At 39.7% G+C, this 19,818-nt stretch overlaps 1 protein-coding gene across 4 annotated transcripts in view; it reads left to right on the top strand.

Moving 5' to 3' along the window:
• stxbp5a (syntaxin binding protein 5a (tomosyn)) overlaps positions 1–19,818 on the top strand; it is a 103,947-nt gene that overhangs the window by 26,491 nt on the left and 57,638 nt on the right. For all 4 annotated transcript variants that reach the window (XM_076873873.1, XM_076873872.1, XM_076873871.1 and 1 more), the window contains exons 4-5: positions 8,512–8,593; positions 9,879–9,979. In XM_076873873.1, coding sequence (XP_076729988.1) covers positions 8,512–8,593; positions 9,879–9,979 — 183 coding nt within the window. The remainder of the gene's footprint in view (positions 1–8,511; positions 8,594–9,878; positions 9,980–19,818) is intronic.

The raw sequence follows: 19,818 nt of genomic DNA, 5'->3' as shown, positions 1-19,818 counted from the left end.
TTTTTTTAACCTGGAGGGCGATTACTGCCATGTTGCTGTGCTCTTCAGCAAATAGCCATTGACAGGAATGTCATCTATAGACATAGGGGGTGTTATATATATGCACGTGTGTGTGTGGGAGCTGAGGCAGCGGAAAATACTGTGGCTCAACACAGTTTAATTGTTTGACTACATAATAAATCAAATGTGTCAGGGGGGATTATTTATACAAGGAGCGTGTTAAACAAATAAATCACCAGTTTTCTCAACTCTGCATATTTATTTATTTTTTACATGCATGCTGCTTGCATACGATTTTTGCATTTGTGCTTTTTGTGTTTCGGTATAACTATCTAACTATCAAAACTGTCTGTTTTGCATGCGTGACACTGAAAGTCGGGAAAAAGAGTGATTTCTGGAGCATCTTTGCACTTTCTCTGTCACTGGTGTGTCCTGTGCCTGATTGCCGTGTCAGAGGAAGGCGGAAGGAAAACAAATGAACACAAATAAGTCATTGGGGGCTCTTTGGTACTAAAATATTCTACCTCTAAAGCTCAGTGTGAAGACCTGTGCCCAGAAGCTTGTTGTAGCTTGCAGTGTGCGCTACAGCTGAGATGCTATTAAGTTCTACTGAGCATTGTGCTGCTCCGCAAATAAATAAAATCCAGCCCTGCTCTCTCTACCCATTGCATGTTTGTTTTTTTTAAACCTAAATTAATAAAACCATGTCAACACTATAAAGCAGGGTCCTTGTGAACACACAGAATGTGTTACAGTGCTATAAAGGCACATGAAAATGTGTTAACCCTGAGAGATATACTGTGGACTCTAGAATATACCAAAAGAATTAATTGATTAAGTCATACATTGAAATGCATTTAGTGCCCATTAAATGCAATCATAATCTTTATCAAAAATGCATGAGGATATCTGTAGATGTGCCAAATCAGCATGAAGCAATATGGGTTGACTTAACAAAGGTGTCTGGTAATAGCAGCGCAGGGCTTGTTCATGATGGAGAAAAAGGAGATACAGCTTCCTTTAGCAGCTTTTAAATTGGATGTTAACAACAGTGGGCAGCCAGAGGAAGGGCAAGAGATAAGTGACACGGGACCTAGCAGACTGAGGTGAAGGTCTGCTGCGACGTTATGTACGATCAGTAGGATTTTGCCTTTAAATGAGAGCCGATGATGTGAGGAGAGGCAGCCGAGTCCTTTGTCCGCGGGGCGGGTTTCTCTGCAACATTTTTGTCTGTTTCAGTTTGTTTCTTTGGTTTGCTGTTGCTATGGTATTATTTCCCCTGCATCTATCCTTCTTATTCTTTTATTTCTGTTTGTCTTTCTTTTTTTTTCCCCCCACTGTTTTCGCTTCGCCTTCACTCTGTTCCTTGCATTTTCTGCCTCCCAACTTCCATCACCTCATCCCTGTCACTGGGTCCAGTGCAGAGCAGTGCTGTGCCCCGTGGCCCCGCCTCTTCTTTGGCAGGGTGATGTACGAGTGGCTAGCTTTGACGTCACTTCAGGCCCAACGTCACAGCAACTCAGTGCTCCCAGGCTTGCTCTTTCTGGTGCTTTCTTTCACTGCCTCTCCCTCATTCCTTTTCCTCTGTATCCTCCATTAATCACCTTTTTTCCCCCCCCCATCTTTCGCTTTCACTGTATACTCCTCTGATATGGTCACTTTTCTTAATGTTTCACGTTTTGCAAATTCATTTCTTTATCATGCCTTTTCATTATTTTGCATCACTCCGATTCATGTTATAGTCTCTCGCTCTCTCTTTGTCCACCCTCTTTATTCTGTTCTCGTCAGAAGCTGCACCCCCTTGATGTGGCTTGCTATTCCTCTCAAAAACATACCATGCACAGTGAGTTCATGTTTGATGTGAGCAGAAAGGCTAACAAAGATTACTGTCTTGTATGACACACAGGCTCATCCCTGTTCAGTTCCACTTATCATGATAAGCTGAGCTCCATACCATAGTCTGTTTCCCACAGCCAGTCCTCCTTATGACCGTTTTTCCTTTACCAAATTCCCACTGACTCACCTTTATTTGTCAGAAAAATTGCCTGTGGCTTTGACAAAGATAAATATAAGAAGAGCAATAAAAAAGCGAATTGTCAGTCATCTTTGACTTCGAGAATAGCTCAGCAAACTTTCATTAGGCTTGACAAGACGGGACGCTGACCCACTTTCTGCTTTTGCTCTCTGTCTTCCTGACTTGTCTCGCTGCTATCGCTGCCTGAGGTCCACTTTTAGAGTCGGTGCAGTGGGTGGGACGTAAACTGAGATAGAGCTCGCTCGAGTAAAAATGAATGAGGACCGCTCTTGTCGACAACTGCGACACGGCTCCTACTGAGCCTGTCCCATGTGCATCGAGCTGAGACAGCTTGAAGCATGTTTGTTTAATGAAAAAAATACAACTGACTTGTCCCGGACTTTTTATTTGCAAAGTGGTGAATATCATTGTGATTATGTAATATTCTTATTCTGTTTTCAGTAATGCAACCAGTACTGGACTGTGAGTAACTAAAATGCTTTCCTCTGAGAAAATATTAGAGGTAAAATACATTCGCTTTATTCTGTGTACTAACCCAGTTTATAAAAAGTTTGAACATTGTGCAAAATGTAAATAAACGCAGAATGCGACCATTTGTAAATCTCATACAACCAAGTTTATTTACAATAGAACATAGAAAGCAAATTAAATGTTTAAACGGTGACATTTTACTATTTAATGAAAAATATTAGCTCATTTTAAACTTGACGACGGCAACACAGGCTGTATTTACCACTGTGTAGCTTTTCTTTTAACAACAGTCCATAAATGGGCAGGGATTGTGGAGATCAGCTGCTGGACTTTTGGGACGGTAACGTTGCTCCCTCGCTGTCTGATACAGGACTCTAGCTGCTCAACAGTCCTGGGCTAGTCCATGTTAATGAACTTCAGCCAGCAGAAGATGCCACTATTTCTAAATCATATTCACATATGGTTTCTTCTTTGGATGATAAATGTTAACCTGCATTTGTGGAAGGCACAGTCATATTCAAAGTCTTCGCAATTTTATGTTGAGGAACATTGTTCAGAAATCGTTTCACAGTTTGTAGATGCAGTTCTTTCCCCCAATTGGTGAACCTGTGCCATCTTCACATCAGCTCAAGCACTTGATGCGTTTTCTATGTTCTATTGCTTTTATTTTCTTTTTACAGTGTTTGCACTTTTTTGGAATCGTGGTTGTACATCAAGCGATACAGAAAAGCATGGTCATTATAGAAACTTTGTCTTTGTCTCTAATTTGTCTTCCTCATTCTTCATCTGCTAAAATATTCGGTCAGTGTTGTTATAACACGTTAAAAGTCAGTGATGTGAAAACAATTCACAGGAATTGAAAGCTGTGTTGTTGTTTTTTTCCCACCCTGCCATGAAATTGCAGCACAAACACACTGCCAGAGAGAATTTGTATTTTTATAGGAAAGTCATTTTGACAAAGCATAAGAAAACATTTACTCGGCCCAGAGGTTTACAAAAACACAAGTAGAAGCTTTCTTTTACTGGATAAAGATTTAATCAGATATTGAGATCAGCAGAAAGGGCATTCAATAATAACCTGTACAAAACATTTTTATATAGCTGCTTTTGTTTAATGAATTGCTTGTTGGCCTGTTTAGTGATTTATTGACTCTTGTTGTTCCTTAATTAATCATTAGTTCTTTGAAATGTCAGCAAATGGTAAAAAGAAAATGTTGATTTTTGTCCTGCAGTTCCTCTATTTGCCTGAAGAGACACAACAACAATATAACACATAAAAAGAGGAAACAGGGCACTTTTGACAGTTGTGGTTACTCTTGATTGGATGCCGAGGGAATTGGTGCATGCCAATTGAGAAACACAGAGCAGAGGTAAACTCAAACTGAACTACACATGAGGAAATTCAGTCTATGACCAGTTTCTTTTGGTCATACCCTCTTGTTGAGGGTATGACCAAAAGTGAGCGACACTCACTGAAACAATTTTTAAAAAGCCAGTGTTTTCAACATATTTTGCGGCAGGATGTTTTCCTGATCACATCCCCAGGCTGTGTGTGTGTGTGCGTGTTTGTGTGTTCGCTTCATGATATCGTACATGTGGGATGGCTGCCTTCCTTCAGAGAGAAAGCAATAAGAGCAGTTTAAAAAGCACAACCTTAAATCCTTTCCTCTCTTTTACAGAGAGGAAGATTTGGTTGCCAGGCAACATTCAGACAGAGTTTTCAATTAAGCCACTTTGACTTAGATGGTCTGCACTGTCTCTGGGTCCAAACCATCTTAACTAACAGCAAGCCGGCCCTTCTGCTTGTTTGCTCGGCAGCTTTCTGCAAAGAGATGAAAGACAAAATGTGTACAAGGGCCACTTTCGCACTAATTATCCAAAAATGGTTCTTTAAACCCCCCCCTCTGAAAAAAACCCAGAGTGATTTCATAAGGTGATGCCATGCAGGCTGATTTAGCTCCACTTTGTGACCTGATGGTTAAGAACAATTGTATTGCCGTTTACTTTGAGTTTTGTTGAAACAAAAAATCCTTGTTATCATTTACAGGCCAATAATATCATTTTCTTTTTTTATTTTAGAGGTCTGCTAGAATTGTTTTACATGCTTAAATATAAAAAAAACTGAGCGGCACATCTTTTTTTCTCTGTCTGAAATATTCTGTCTTTGCCCTTGTCCTGTCAAGCCTTTTCTAAGCCTAGTCTGCTCTGATCTAATATTTATTAATGCAATTTGCACTTCTGTCTTCCACAATGTCAGTCTTCAGTCTTACTTTTACTACTTTTAACTAACTTCCTTTTTACTTTTCTTGGTTTTTATCACTGTTGTAGATATATAAATTCCTGCACTACTTCATAGTATAAGCCCCTTTTATTTCAACTGTGCTGTTTATTGTAGACTGTACTATTTATTGTATTTTTGAATGTTCTAGATCAGAATCAGACCTAGAAGTAGAGAGACTTCAGTTGCTATGCCATACAACGCAATCGTATTCGTATCGAAATTCTCAAAGTTGAGGCACAATTTCTAAATTATTTTCCCTTTAAAACAAGTTGGACTAAACTCTGTACACACGATCAAAACTAATGGTGACATTAGCTACATTAGCCGTGCAAAGTACTGCCTCAGTTCCAAAAAAAGTTGGGTGATGTGTAATGAAAAAAACACTTATGTAATATGAACACAACATTCATATATTTATAATCATTCTCTCCCCCCTTACTTGCACATTTGGCTTACATTACCCTGTGACAGGTTAGCTAGTAGCGGTATGCTAGAGGAAAGAAGGCACACCACAGGTCAAGTGGAGAGAGCACTGAGACTCTCATCCACTGGGTGTAAAAGGTTTGGTGCATGCTGATGAGCTCTCTGGCCCTCTGTTATATTCATTATTCTCTTTTTTATTTCTTCATTTGTAGCCCCAAACTCAATACTGTCTGAGGAGTTTTGCAGTCACTAAACTTCTTCTTTATGTCCTGTCTGTGGTTTTTAAAAATTTCTCATGAACATTTTTGTAACCACACACAAATGCCATCACAGTGGTAGACATGCACCACATTTCTCCATAAAACCACAAAAGTTTTATGCAACGTGCCATTTCACAGCATTTTACTGTAAAAACGTGTAAATGTCAAAATGGACGCTACAGTGCTACAAGCCTGACTGCTCATCACTGCCTTTACTACCTGTTGAAGTTCAGGCTCTAGGTCCTGGGCTGGGGTTGGCACCCAGCTTTAACATCATTTTGGGTTCTTGGCTAGCTTATGGCTTTTTGTGCAGATGCTTACAAAGAGCTAATGTTGTGCTAGCAGTGCAATGTAGTTATTTCTGGCTTGGGGGCAGTTTGTGCCATGTGGTCTTGTCTTTTTGTGCAATAAAAATAAACCCAGTGCACATGTGTCCACTTCTGAAAAGCGGTAGATTGCCCCACTATTTTGTAAAATCAGCCGATTGCAGCACAATTGCACAAAAAGAAGAAAAAGATTGTTTGTTTGAACCTTTGTAACGCAAGTGATAGCATAATTGTAAATGTAATGTAATCACTGTGGCATGGTATGCTGCTACATCACTGAGAAATGTAATGTGATTAAATGGAATGTGTTGCTCCCAACACTGCAAATGATAAACCACATTGTAAACATTGTATCACATTGTATTTCTAAATAAATAGGTTAGCTTACGTGTGTGTAGTCTTCAGTCACTTTGCTACTCCTTAAGAAACAGAGAGCTAGCTGCTGGTATGTCATTTTTTCATATGAAACCAATTTGGCAAACTCAAGAAGAAGAATGCAGTTTTTAAATTACAGATTATGTTGAGTAACAACACCAGGTATAAAAGAAATTCTAGATGTAAAAGTAAAATTATTCAGTACAGATATTGAGGTTACAACTGGATTTGAAATAAAAACCAAACAAAACCCCCTTTCAGCAATTAAAACTCTGTTCTATAACAACCTGTTTTACCAGGTAAATTCCCTGTCAGGTATTTGTTGAGACTTTGCCCCAATATTTTTTCTTTCTGTAGCACCGTCCAAGATAAATATCACAAAGTGCTTTACAACAAAAACATTACTGAAAAAGAGGTGTCACTGGGTCCATAGTAGGACAGTGTGCAAAACCATTCAACATGAGCAACCAAAATAAACGCTGAATTAAATTAGAATATTTAGAAAAACTGTCAAGGGGTCCTAGGGCTTTCATTACCTTAGACATAATCCTGTTCAGGGTAAAACAGGGATTCAAATGAGTGGAAATTCTTCACAGTCCCATACAGATTCAACCAGCTCTTGATGAAAATATCCGGTTATTGAGTTGCTAAAAGCTAAAACTGGCTACCTGCTGCTGCCTAATGAGAGCTCCATGGTTAATGATGCAACAGTTCTCTGTGGATTCTTTGCTATGAGCGAACCTTGTGATTTACACATAATAATAAGATCAATATAAAACATACTGACTCGAGCTGGTTTAGGCATAGCCTTGTCCATGCTATCAGACAACACCTTGTTGTCAACATAGCTACAGATGACTAAATACAAAGGACTAAATGACCAAAAATACGAATAGAGTTCAGATAAATATATACTGTAGTGCGTGTATTTATATATACCTTCCTGTGTATTGAGGCCAAAAGAAGAATAAATGTGGAGGAAACGAAAAGCCTAACATAGCTGGGTGAATGCTAGCTGCGTTAAAGGCTTCGTAGGTGTTATGATCACCTGTAAAATACTTTGATAAGATATACCTATGTTTAGGGCTTATGGCACATGGCGCACTGTGTTGAGTGGGACTTGATTATTGGTGTTTGCATTCAGGTGAGATAAGCTTCTTCTTGTTTGTTGTTGCTGCCGCTACCACTGTTGAACCAACATTTCTCTCTCTGCCTTTGAATCATCCTGCTTCTTGTGTCTATGTAGATTCAAGAGAAATATCGAGCTCTTCAGGAAATTTACTGTAGCTGGCCACATGCCAAAACACACAACCCCCTCCCCTCGCATATTAATGATGAGCGATAGTGTCATCCCCAGAGTGCGGTGTCTTCATGTGCCCCCATATGAAAATTGACACCCCCTGCCTTAGTGCTGATACTCATGGGAAGAATAAAAATAATCAGTAAGCTCACCCACTCACTCTCCTCGAGAAAGGAAACTTGCTATTCTTTGCTAGACTTGTGCTCTTTCCTTCCTTTTCCCCCTTTATTTATTTATTTATTTTAAAGAAAGGAAAAAACTTCCATCGTTGTGTCTATTTTCTCTCTCTGCATCTGTTGTTAGAATTGTCAGTGTACAGTATATCCAAATGTGCCCTTTCTCTTCTTCTTCTTTTTTTTTCTTCTTCCTGCTCTTATTTGCTCAGCTGGTCACATAATATCCACCTCCTCTCTGCTGATTCATATTCTCTATACTTGAATTCATGACCCCACATTTCCATTTTCTCGCTGTCAATCTGTCTGTGTCTGTTCCTTACTGTAGCTCTGTTTTGTGTTGATTCTGTATATTTATTGCTATTTCTACAGAACTGCAGTCATCTACTGTAAGTGGCTTACTGTTTCCTGAGTTACATTTGCAGTGCATACATACTGAGAGCGTACGGTTAAAATTAAATGCTCCTTAGTGAAACTGATCCCTGTGATTTTTATCTGTAGGGTACATAATGAGCTAATATTTTAAATGAAATGTGTGTAAGGAGGAAGTCTTGCACTGTAAAGAGTTTTGTTGGAGGGGAGGAATGGGCTGAATCTCTGTTACCAGACCATAAAATTTACGTCACTGTGGATGTTTCGTTTTCCTTCCTAACAATTACCCAGGAACACATGTCATGACATTTAAATCAGGTGTCGTGACCCTCGAGCTTTCAAATGCTGAGGCACTTGTTCTTTTTTGCCATTTTTTTTTCTTCTCTCATGCAGACACAGAACACACCAGCTTTCTCTGCACAAACAGAAACATGCGCTATTGCTTTGATGATCTCTTTGCTGGAACTGTACGTTCCTTGACTGAGAGCCTTTCAGGTTCGGGCGTCCTGGTGTGGAGTGTTACTGTCAGCATGAGAGTGGAGCGGCTGTCATCCAGCTACAGTTTCTCATCAATGAGGTAGGTTACAAAAACAGAGAAATGACTCCCATTTTTACTTGTGGTTACTTCTAATACACGCTTGATGACTGATTGCAGCTACTAGGCTGATTTTGCTATTTCAAACAACTGCTGTTTAGTCTTGAAATTTAGCAATCAACAGCCATGTCACGATTTTCTCCAACCTTCTTTGTTTCGTCATTGATCTTATCAGGTAATATTGAGCTTTTTCCAGTTTAGAACAATATGGCTGCTTGTGTTTGAACTATACTGATGCGTTGAAAGTTTATTGTGCCAAATTGATTTAAAAAACAATATAACATGAAGTTGTTTTACATCTTGTGGCAGTTTAACTGTTTTTTGGCTTGTTCCTTGTAATAACACAGTCACAGCACAACTTACCCAAACATTATTCTGCACCAGAAAACCTCTTATATAATTTTAAGCTACAATACTGTGCAAAAGTAGCTCGGTTAAAATCATTGTACAGTGCTTCAACAATGTTGATGTCTGGTCTCTGATGTCTTTTCTATAAAGGTACATTTTTACTGCATTGACAGTGTGTTTGAGATCATATTTTGCACGATGGTTCAAAATTTTACGGCACTTTTCTTGTTGTTCAGTTTTCTCAAATCATTGCACAGCATGCTGAGATATGTCAACGGTTCTTTGATTAAAAAATACTATTTATGCCTGACTAACTGTGCTATCCTAGCTATTTTTTAAAGAATAAGCTAAAGAAATTAGAAATTATGAGGTTTTTTTTTTTTTCAGAGTTGTCAGCCAGCCTGGACTGAAAGGCTGGCTCCTTGGAAGCAAAATATAAAGAAATGAAGGAGCAGCTCAAGACTTTTGCACAGTACTGTACAGGCCAGACACAAACATTTTTGACTATCTTTTCAGACTTTTATCACTTACGACCAGTGCAGTATTTCATACTTAGTGTTTCCGGTATGTGTGCTGGTGTGTGTTAGCATCTGTGTGGCTGTGACTCAGCAGCTCAAACGAACCCTTAGGGAGATCGAGATGATTTTTTTGTGCCTCCCACACACACACACAGACATACACTTATATACATCTTATGAATCATCATCGTTACCTGGGAGAAAGCTGCCTGATTTAAACTCAGTTCCCTGAGTTTCTAGGGAATGCAGTCTGACTAATACATGTCATGCTCGCAGACAAAATGTGCAGACGTGTTCATGGAAGCTTCAGTAGTATGTAGTTAATGACACTACCATGTTTGTGTGAATGCTTTTCCTTTGTCACCTTCAAAAAAGGAAACTCAATGCCTCTGTTATGACAGGGGGCGCTGGTGAGCGCTTTGGCAGATGACAGCGTCCACCTATGGAACCTGAGACAGAAGAGACCAGCCATCCTCCACTCCCTCAAGTTCAACAGAGAGAGGTAAGTGGGTCGCGCATAAAAGCTGCAGCTGGTCAGAAACACCGCATACTTAATTGAGTCCACTTGCTTTCCAGTTTTTCTCTCAGTTGTTTCTCTGCATGCTCAGTTAGACCCCACACCTGGTCTGGTGCAACATGAACCGTGATTTTCTGAGTAGGGTTAGTGTCAGTTTGCCGCCTGTTTCAGCTGTTAGTTTTTGCAGTCATACAGTGTGCAAACAGATGGTATTTCATTTGGCACATTTGTCTGTGCGCTTGCAAAACTGTGCACAGAGCACTGGAAGTGACAGAGAGTCTGATACTCTCGATTTCTCTCTCTGCTGGTCTCCAACTAAACACTTGGTATTTGGGTCACTTGCTTTGCCTTTGAGGTTTTTCCCATCACTGGGGCACAGGTGTGAAACCTACCCAAACACCTGAAGGTTTATACCAGTTTACACCACGCAGAGACACAAACATGTCATGAATAAAAACAGAAGTAATGTGAGTGATTTTTTTTTTTCAAGTAGTTGATCAGGTATGGTGATGTAAACCTTTTCTCCACTGGACAAATCTACCCTATTGTTACCCTGAAGAAGAAAAGCAGTCTATACATATTTGTTCGGCCACTTTGCATGTTTCAATCGACTTTAAGTTATTACCGTATTTTCCACACTATAAGGCGCACTTAAAATACAAATTTTCTCAAAAATCCACAGTTCCCCTTATAATCCAGGGCGCCTTATGTTTGAATTCTGGTTGTGCTTACTGACCTCGAACTGATTTTATGTGCTACACGGTGCTCAAAAATCAAAAATGCTTTAGTACGACTTTGGTAAGCGACGAAGCTGCACCGCTTAATGGATTGTCTGAGCATTACAGCTACCGTAGTCAGGAGCCTCAACGAGTAATCTGGGTCCAAAACTCAGTCTTCTTCAGGTCCCAAATCCACATATGGATATGTGGACCATATTATTGCTCGCTAGTATACCACTTCCTAACATTAGATTGTGATGTAAATTTCTGAAGAATCAACACTGTTTTTTGCCTATAATTGTATTGTGTTATGATAATTAAGGTGCCAGGATAGACATCTTCTCAGGGTTGCATCTAAAGGACAGAGGGAATGGTGCACATACTGGCAAAATTCTAAGTCATACTGTCTGAATACTGCATTTTTTTTTTATGCAGTTTAAGTTCTGAGACACAAGTACAGAATCACCTCACCTCCAGGAAGTTAGTGTACACCCATCAGAGCCAATCATATCACTGGTCCACGATCTGTCACTGTGGAAAGCGGTGAAAGGGTTAAACCTCAGAACAAATGATCTGAGATGGCGATGATGTGATGGACAGGTGGCCAGCAGCAGCTTTTAGGGCGGATTGTGTTCTTGTGGAGGCGCTTGACTGCCTCTGACATTTAGTAAACATTGCCGCCCAGCCGAATGACCTCAAGACACAGCATCAAAGAAGAGCAGAGTTACTGCTAAGAGACGTCAAGACGGGAAAAAGAAGCTGCAAAGTCACTTGACACGTTTGAAATGGGAAAATAAGAGAAGACCGTTAAACTAATGCAATGGAAGCAACTGAAAAAATCTTAGGAAGAAGCTTAGAACAGTTAACGAATTTGAGATGGAAATAGAATAAGAAAAGAAAGCTAGAGATTACCAAAGAAGGTTATAAGGTAGGAGCAGGAGAATGGAGCATCCATTTAATTCATTCATGTTCTCAGCCCCATTCAGTTGAAATCAATACACAACATGTAACAAGTTGGAGAAAATTCAGATAACTGAGCTTCATGAAGAAGTCTTTCCAGTCAGACTCATTGGGAAAATCAGACTGACTATCTCTTCTGCCCTTCACAGGCACAATCTTGCTTGAGGTTTGAATTAACTTTTTATTTGCCCTGTGTATCCACAATATGAGTTTGCATTTTTTCTCAGGTATGAATAGATTTTTTTTACTTTCTAAAGACATACAACTTAGCTGAGGTGTTAATGATGGTAAAACCCTGCGGCAGACTGCTGACCTGCTCAGGATGTACATCGCCTGTCAACCGCTAGGATAGGCTTCAACTGCACCTTGATTCTGAATTAAATGAACAGAAGAAAATGGTTGGTTGTAGGTGTTAAAGTCCACTGTGTCATCTGACACAGCAGACAATATCCTCACCCCCAACTATTTTGCAGTGAGGGATTGACCCTGGTTCTGCTGGAGGTTTCTTCCTGTTAAAAGTAAATTTTCGCTTCCCACTGTCACCTTGCTCATTGGGGGTTATCTGAATGTCGGGGTTTTCTCATACTATTGTGGGGTCTTGACGTTACTTCACTGTTATTGTGATTTGGCGCTATATAAATAAAACTGAAACAAATTGAGTCAGCTGTCTTTAGCTGGGCTATACTCATCCAACTTATACTGTAGATAAAAATTGGTGCTTCTCTATAGACAAGTGGTAATACTATAGAAACCTTAGTGTAGCTGTGTACATTACAGGCCTATCCGGTTGTTCAGTGATGACGCGACGAATCCTACTTCCGGGTCTAAAGTAGTCTGCGTTTAATATGGCTTTTGTGTTGTTAACATGTTTAATGTTTTGTATTTTCTTCTATTTGATCTCAAAAAACTCCTAAAACAGTCAGTGATCCCTGTTGACCTCCCTCAGCTTTTATTACCACTAATCATTTATTCAGTTCAGCTCAGTTTTTAAAACCTTAGGATGTAACTACAGCCCAGCCCATGCAGCAGTATATGAATGACTAACCTCGTATTGTGGATGGATTATCTCAGTTGTTCTCCTGGCTGAAGTTTGGTCCTTTTACAGCATCCTGCCATGCGATTACATTTGTTCCTGACCACCGAGAACACTCACGTTAACTTTTATCGAGTGGAAAAAAAGTTAGCTTGTTTATATTATGCTAACATAGCTGTGTCGCTAGCGGTCACGTAGCACATAATTATATACCAGCTAGCCCAACTTCAGTAACCTTACAAACGTCACTGCTGTTTAGTTTTCCGTCTTCATTTATGCTGGAAGTGATAACAGAGCTGTACGTTTTAATTTGTTTCCAAAACCCCGCAGTCAGGACATGCTATATTGTATTTAGATAGAAGCTAGCGAGCTAACTCCCTGCTAACTTCTAACTCTGTTAAATGTCATAAATTCCGTTTTCATGGATGCCTGGATGTTAAACTCAATTGTTACACCTGGTAGAGCAGAACGCTGATCATTTTATTAAAGATGAAAGACTTTAGACAGTTTTTCAACTCTCAGTAATGCCATAGTGATAGTTTGATATATGGACCTGCAGCGAAGTTTAGGCCCAGACACGGCTAGTGACGTCTGACTGAACAATCGGATAGAAATGTGCATCAGTTGATTTGGTCTTACATATAAAATACCAGATAAGGTGAAGTTGATAAGGCTTTTTGGATGACTTCTTTGGACTAAACATACAATGATAGGTGTGTAGAAGCTAATGGGTTTAAACTTTAACAGTATTAGAAATCAGCTTACTATTATATGCTGATACCTCCCATAGGTATTTTTATTAAAACAACTGATCTTTGGAATTACTTAGATTTTGTAGGACCTCATGCACACTCAGCTTTTCTGTCACACCGTTAAAAAGAAGCTACAGATATCTGTAATCCTTGCTTTGTTTATGTTTGTGTGTGTGCGTTTTTTTAAGTGTGCACCCCGATCATACTTTCTGTAGCTGTCAAAAGAAAGAAATACCATGAGGTCATGTTTCCCAATAGATATCACACCTTGAAGTGTCATCTGAAGTTAAGAGTGAGTGTTCTAGTAAAGCCAGAAAACTTTCAATTATTTGTAAGGCCAAGATGTCGGTCACCCACTGCAATCCAATCCCATCTTTTTTTCCTTCTTGCCCTCTCTGACACTTTGTTCAAAGCTTGACTTGAACTTGCCAGAGGACAGAGCAGCTGTGAACTCCATCAAGAAAAGCACTGACTCACCCATCCAGAACTGTGACAGCAGCTTCTTAACAGGGTGAAAAATACTCCACTATAGTAATAAAAATTATAATAATAATGTTAAGTCATAGTAAAGTTAAGACAACATTCAAAACAAATATTATGACAGCTTGTGGTTGTAGATGGACTTAACTTGGCGTAATGAACAAAATTCCTTTGGCTCTGCGCTTCACTGCAGTCAGTGGTTATTGCTTAATCTCTTGGTGATGACAAATCTGTGACACGTCTGGAAAGTTCCAGCGTTTACCACAAAGCCACAAATTGTTTCTTTCTTTCAGTGATTATCGAAACACGATAAAGCGCGTTAATTAATGAGAGGGATAGAGGTGCCAGTAGACAGATTATTTAACTTTGGAGAGAGCTGGGCTTGCTGTTTCTTCCTGCTAAGCTAAATGCCTCTTGGCTCAGGCTCTGTATTTAATGCACAGACATGAGGGTGCTATTGATTTAGCCAGCTGCAGTATCTCTCAGTAAGAAAGCAATTACTGCAAACGTGTCGCCCAAAATGTTGCACTATTCCTTTAATGGATGTTTTGGTTTTGGACGGCACTCGCTTTCGACAGCTTTCTCGCCAGCAGATCAGTCTTTATGACTGCTATCTTTAAAACGGTAACTTCACTTTTACTATTGATAAGGCTGTAAAATGTGGAGAAGCTAAAGAAAGCGAACTATATTTGGTGATTAATGGCCAAAAAATGTAGTTTGGTTAGTAGGCATGCTGGGAAATTTTGTTTCTCCGTGTATGCCAAGTTGCTTGATACCTGGGGTCAGAGTGTGGGCTCTTCCATGATAGAAATATCACTGTTGAGCCACCACAGCCCACTTCCTATCATCTTTAGGCCCGTTCAAGTGCTCTAAACAGATCTTTCATTCCTCCCTAATTGAGCCCTGATCAGAATTTGAGTTGATGATTGAGAGCAGTGTTGCAGAAAGCCCCTCGAGCATCAGTATCCATACACATTAGGCAACAGGGAGATGAGAGAAAGGAAGAGAGGATGAGCTGAGACACACTGGGCCTCAGCCAGAGAGCAGTGAGTCAGTCTGTGGGAAGGAGTGTGGGGGGAAAAAGAAATCCTGCCGAGTCATTCTGGCGTAGGATGCTCTCGTCACCTCCTGGCCTCACAGGAATGCATTGCAGATGTGGATGTTATCGTCAAAATAGGGTGATATGATACGAGATAATGGTGGGAGAGGTGGGAGTGTGTGCTTGCAAAAAAGTGACACCTAATATTTTATGTTCTCTGTGGTAAGATTAAGGAAAGTCTGTTTTATAAATACTACCTCATTGTATTCCTCTTATACTTCAGTGAAGCTGTCTGACAGTCAATCAAGGTGACTTAATAATAAGCCTAAAGTCACAGCCTGCTATCACAGATTTTTTTTGTACTTAGGAGTTTGCTGACATTGGGAGTGCGTCAATCAAATGTCTTAAAAATGCTTGAAAAATGAATTATTCAGTTCAGCAGACTTTGCTCAGAGATATTTGGCTGATTAAAGCTGCTGCAGGGCTGATGATTTCGATTTGATTCACTCCACAACTTTCTCCCCAGCTTCTAACCTTGCACACATGCATTGAAACATGCAAAGGTGAAAAAGTATGTGCATGTCTTTGAGCATTGGCACCTTAGATTAAAATCCCCTAACCGCTTTGGGGTATTAGAAGCTTTCATTCTCATGGATAATTTGCTATGTTTAAAGACTGTTCAACTCTTACACGACTTTTTTTGGCTGCTGTAACTGCTTGACAATGGTGATGTCATTTTTATGGAGATTTCTTTTTGTTCGCTGTCTGTGTCTGAATCACTCTAATCCAAATAATCCAATTTAATCCAAATAATACCAAAGAAATCCAAACTATTGTAAAATTTCAGACTTTGAATAGCTTTTGAAAGAGAATATTGGCAAGAAACACAGTGAGTAAAATGAAACAATGATTAACTTTGTCTTCATCCTCTCCTCCCATTGTTTACAGATCAAACATATTTATAAACAATATACATTTATGTTCATGATCACCCCTGTTAATATACACTCACCCCTTCATTAGTTGCAGCTTGCTCGTGTTGGACCTTCTTTTGCCTTCAGAATGGCCTTAATTCTTCATGGCATTGATTCAACAATGCGCTAGAAACATTCCTCAGAGATTTTGCTCTATATTGAAATGATAGCATTACACAGTTGCTGCAAAGCTTCACATCCATGATGCAAATCTCCTGTTCCATCAAATCCCTAAAGTGCTCTTTTGGATCGAGATCTGACTGTGGATACCATTTGTGTATAGTCAACTAATTGTTATGTTCAAGAAACCACTTTGAGATGATTTGAGCTTTGTGACATGGTGCAGTATCCTGCTGGAAGCATCCATCAGAAGATGGATAATACTCAAGTAGGCTGTGGTGTTTAAATGATGCTCAGTTGGCACGAAGGTACTAAAATTTCCCCCACACACCATAACACCGATAGCAGCCTGACTCGTTGATATAAAGCAGGATGGATTCATGCTTTCCTGTTGATTACACCAAATTCTAACCCTCCCATTTGAATGTTGCAACAGAATTTGACACCTGTCAGACCAGGCAACGTTTTTCTAGTCTTCTGTTATCAGATTTTGATTAGTGCAGGTGAATTGTGGACTAATCCAGCACCTAGTGTGGTCTTCTGCTGTTGTAGCCCATCTGCTGCAGTTTCGATTATATGTATTATGTGCCCTTCTGTATACACTGGCTGTAACAAGTGGTTATTTGAATTACTGTTGGCCTCCTATCAGCCTGAAACAGTGTCTTTGGACCTCTGGTGTCAACAAAGAATTTTCACCCACAAAACTGCTGCTCACTGCATATTTTCTTTTTCTTCCTTTTATCATTCTCTGTAAACCTTATAGATGTTTATGCAGGGAAAAATTCAGCAGGTTGACTTGTCTGCATTTCTAAATGTTTTGAATCGCTGCCATGTGATTGGCTGATAAGGTATTTGCATTAAGGAGCAGTTGAAAAAGTGTAACCAGTGAAGTGGCCAGTGAGTGTATTTGCAAACAGGAATGTGAATTAATATAAAACCACACAGGACAGCTTCACTGGAAACAACTTTGTTTCATATTACTGTCTATTTAGCCATTCTGCACCCTGTGGTCTGTGCTGAAGGATAGCATGGTAAAATGTTGTTCAGAAAAAAGGAAAGTGTCACAAGATCAAGGCAGCGTAGATCAAAGTATTGTAACTGGTGATTTCTAATTACAGGCGCGAGCAGATTACTGGATGATCCTCACTGATAGGAACGCCACATAAAACCAGGCTTTATAAAAGATGACTTTCTGGAGTGTCCCCTCTCCACAATTAATTCACAGCGAACCGTACTGTCATACGTCTAGCTCACATTGCAGTTAGTGTCAGAGTTGTGTTGTGCAGCAGGTGTCTGTCATTTCTGAGGCCGTGTGCTTGGCTCCGAGCCTGCAACCAGCAGCTGTGTGGTGACCACTTGAAGCTGGAGGTTTCACCAGGAGACGCGTGCATGCACAACAAGTGTGAACACAGTGACACACACGTAATGACAACTGCACAAACAACTGAGTGCGTGTTTGCACACACGCACAGAGAAATGGACACACACATACACAGTAACACACTAACAAACTGCAAGGATAATTTGTATAATTATGCTTCACAGTTGGCCCTTATATTCTGGCAGTTGAATTGTATATGCTCATGGATCAAACCTATTTATACACAACATACATTTGCACACAATACATGTGCAATTACATTAATTCATATCAACAGCTGGGGAGCACGTAATAACCACACACACACCCATTTGCACTCACATATACAGACAGACAGTAAGCATAAATGCAGTAACAACTACAATATGTTTGCATTTTACAAAACCATCGCTCATGAAATCGACGCATGCTCACATGCAAGCCCTCATATGCATAGACGAGGCACATCTGCTTGTGCAGTGGACCGTCTGCTAGATAAAAGGATCTCACAAGTTATCATGAATATCCGTGTTGCTGTTACATTTCCTCTGGTTAAGTGCATCTGTACAAACATGTGCATCTCTCTGATAATCTGTCCACTTGCGAGTTAGCCACTAAAAATCACGTTTTTAGTGGTTTCAACTATGGTTTCTGGTATCTGGTTCGTTTTTTCCCTAAGAGATTTTGAAGTGTGTATGTAACACTATTCTTGAAGAAAGAGATATATGGAAACTGTTGAGATTGGTAAACACACAAAATCAAATCCGCAACCTTTAAGCCTTATCATGTCCCTGCTTTGCGTAGATGCATCTTACACATGGACGTGAAAAATCTGGGTTACATTTATTTTTTGAAGATTTCAAAAGGTCAGTCACTGCAAAGTACTTTCCACAATATGCTAAAACTTGATTTTGATTTTGTCATGAACCTAGTATGATGAAAGCTAAGCTCTTCCACTTTATAATAGTACAAGACTGTCCAAAGGCCTTGATCCACACCTCACTCCTCTACACTTTGCTTCTGGGGAACCATTCATTCTTCAGTTTTTAAAATGTCCTTGGCTTTGTGAACCTTTGAGTTATGAACCATTCAAGCGCAAAAGAGCCATCTAGCCCAAGGGATGAACCACTGTTACGTCTACACATAACAGATAACCAATTTTTAATTGTAGACACAATGTTACTAGCATTTTGTTGCAAAACCACAAAGTTGTTCCATTTCTTTAGCTGAATTTACAAAAAATGCTAAACATAACACATTTTGACAAGCATAAAATATCATTTTTGCACCAAAAAAGTGATTCCCAAAGAGCTATTGGCTGGAAACCTGGTGTATCTAGGCATGAAGCATGTGTCTCTAAAGAATTTGCGAACATTTCTTTGGAAGAAGTGGCAAGGCAGATGAACGGCATCTGAAAATCATGTCCTTGGGTTCTGACACAGGATCTGTTTCAGGTCTTTGCAGGTTGATTTATCTACACTTTGCCGAAAGCTCGTGAAAAATGATCTCAGGTGACTGTTAAGAAGGGGAAAAGGTGGCAAAATGCCAAATTACACAAGAACTGGACTGAAAATCAGTGGCAACAGGTCTTATGGATTGATAAATCTATGAAAGTTGTGGTTCAAATCATCAACAGTATAAGGAAAGAGGTACAAGAATGTATGTCCACAGCCATCTGTATAACATGGTGGAGGCTCTGTCATGGTTTAGGGTGAATTTCAGCCAGTGGTGGTGGGGGTCTTCACAAAATATGATGAAATAAAGAACACCAAAAAGTACCATCAGATTTTGATTCACCATGCAATACCATGTGGAAATCACTGGATTGGCAACAGTTTCATTTGTCAGCATGACAGTGATCCCAAACACATTGGGAACATTAAGAGCAAAACAAAAAGCAGTCAACATCCAAAAAGAGTTTTAAATGTCCTTTAAGAAGCCTAGAGAACTATTCCTGAAGACTACTTAAAGAAATCACAAGACAAATCGCTCAAGAAGGTTCAGCCTCTGTTGAAGAATAAACGTGGTCATACAAAATATGAGTTAAATGTTGTTTTATGTCTCTTTGCATGTGTTATTTTGGAGGCTTGGTATGTGATGCAGCCTGCTGCCTCTCCAAAAGTATGAATATATTTATTTGTTAAAGCAGAGCATGGAGGCAGAGAGGGGAAGAGCGTGTGTTATAGTAAGAGCTGCTGCTGATCTCAGTACAGCCCCGGAGCAACAGTGTGAGATCGACTCCCAGAGTGAATGAAAAGTTTTAAAATGCTTTAAGCTACCGAACAGCTTTGCGAAGTAAGTTTTGGAGGAGATGCAATTACTAATGTTCACTGGCAACATCCATATGCTGCACATGGAGACACAAATCCTGATAACTAGAGATCGAG

The sequence above is a fragment of the Maylandia zebra genome, linkage group LG15 (assembly GCF_041146795.1).
Source record: "Maylandia zebra isolate NMK-2024a linkage group LG15, Mzebra_GT3a, whole genome shotgun sequence".
NCBI classification, from domain to species: Eukaryota; Metazoa; Chordata; class Actinopteri; order Cichliformes; family Cichlidae; genus Maylandia; species Maylandia zebra.
This window is presented reverse-complemented; position numbering and strand designations above follow the sequence as displayed.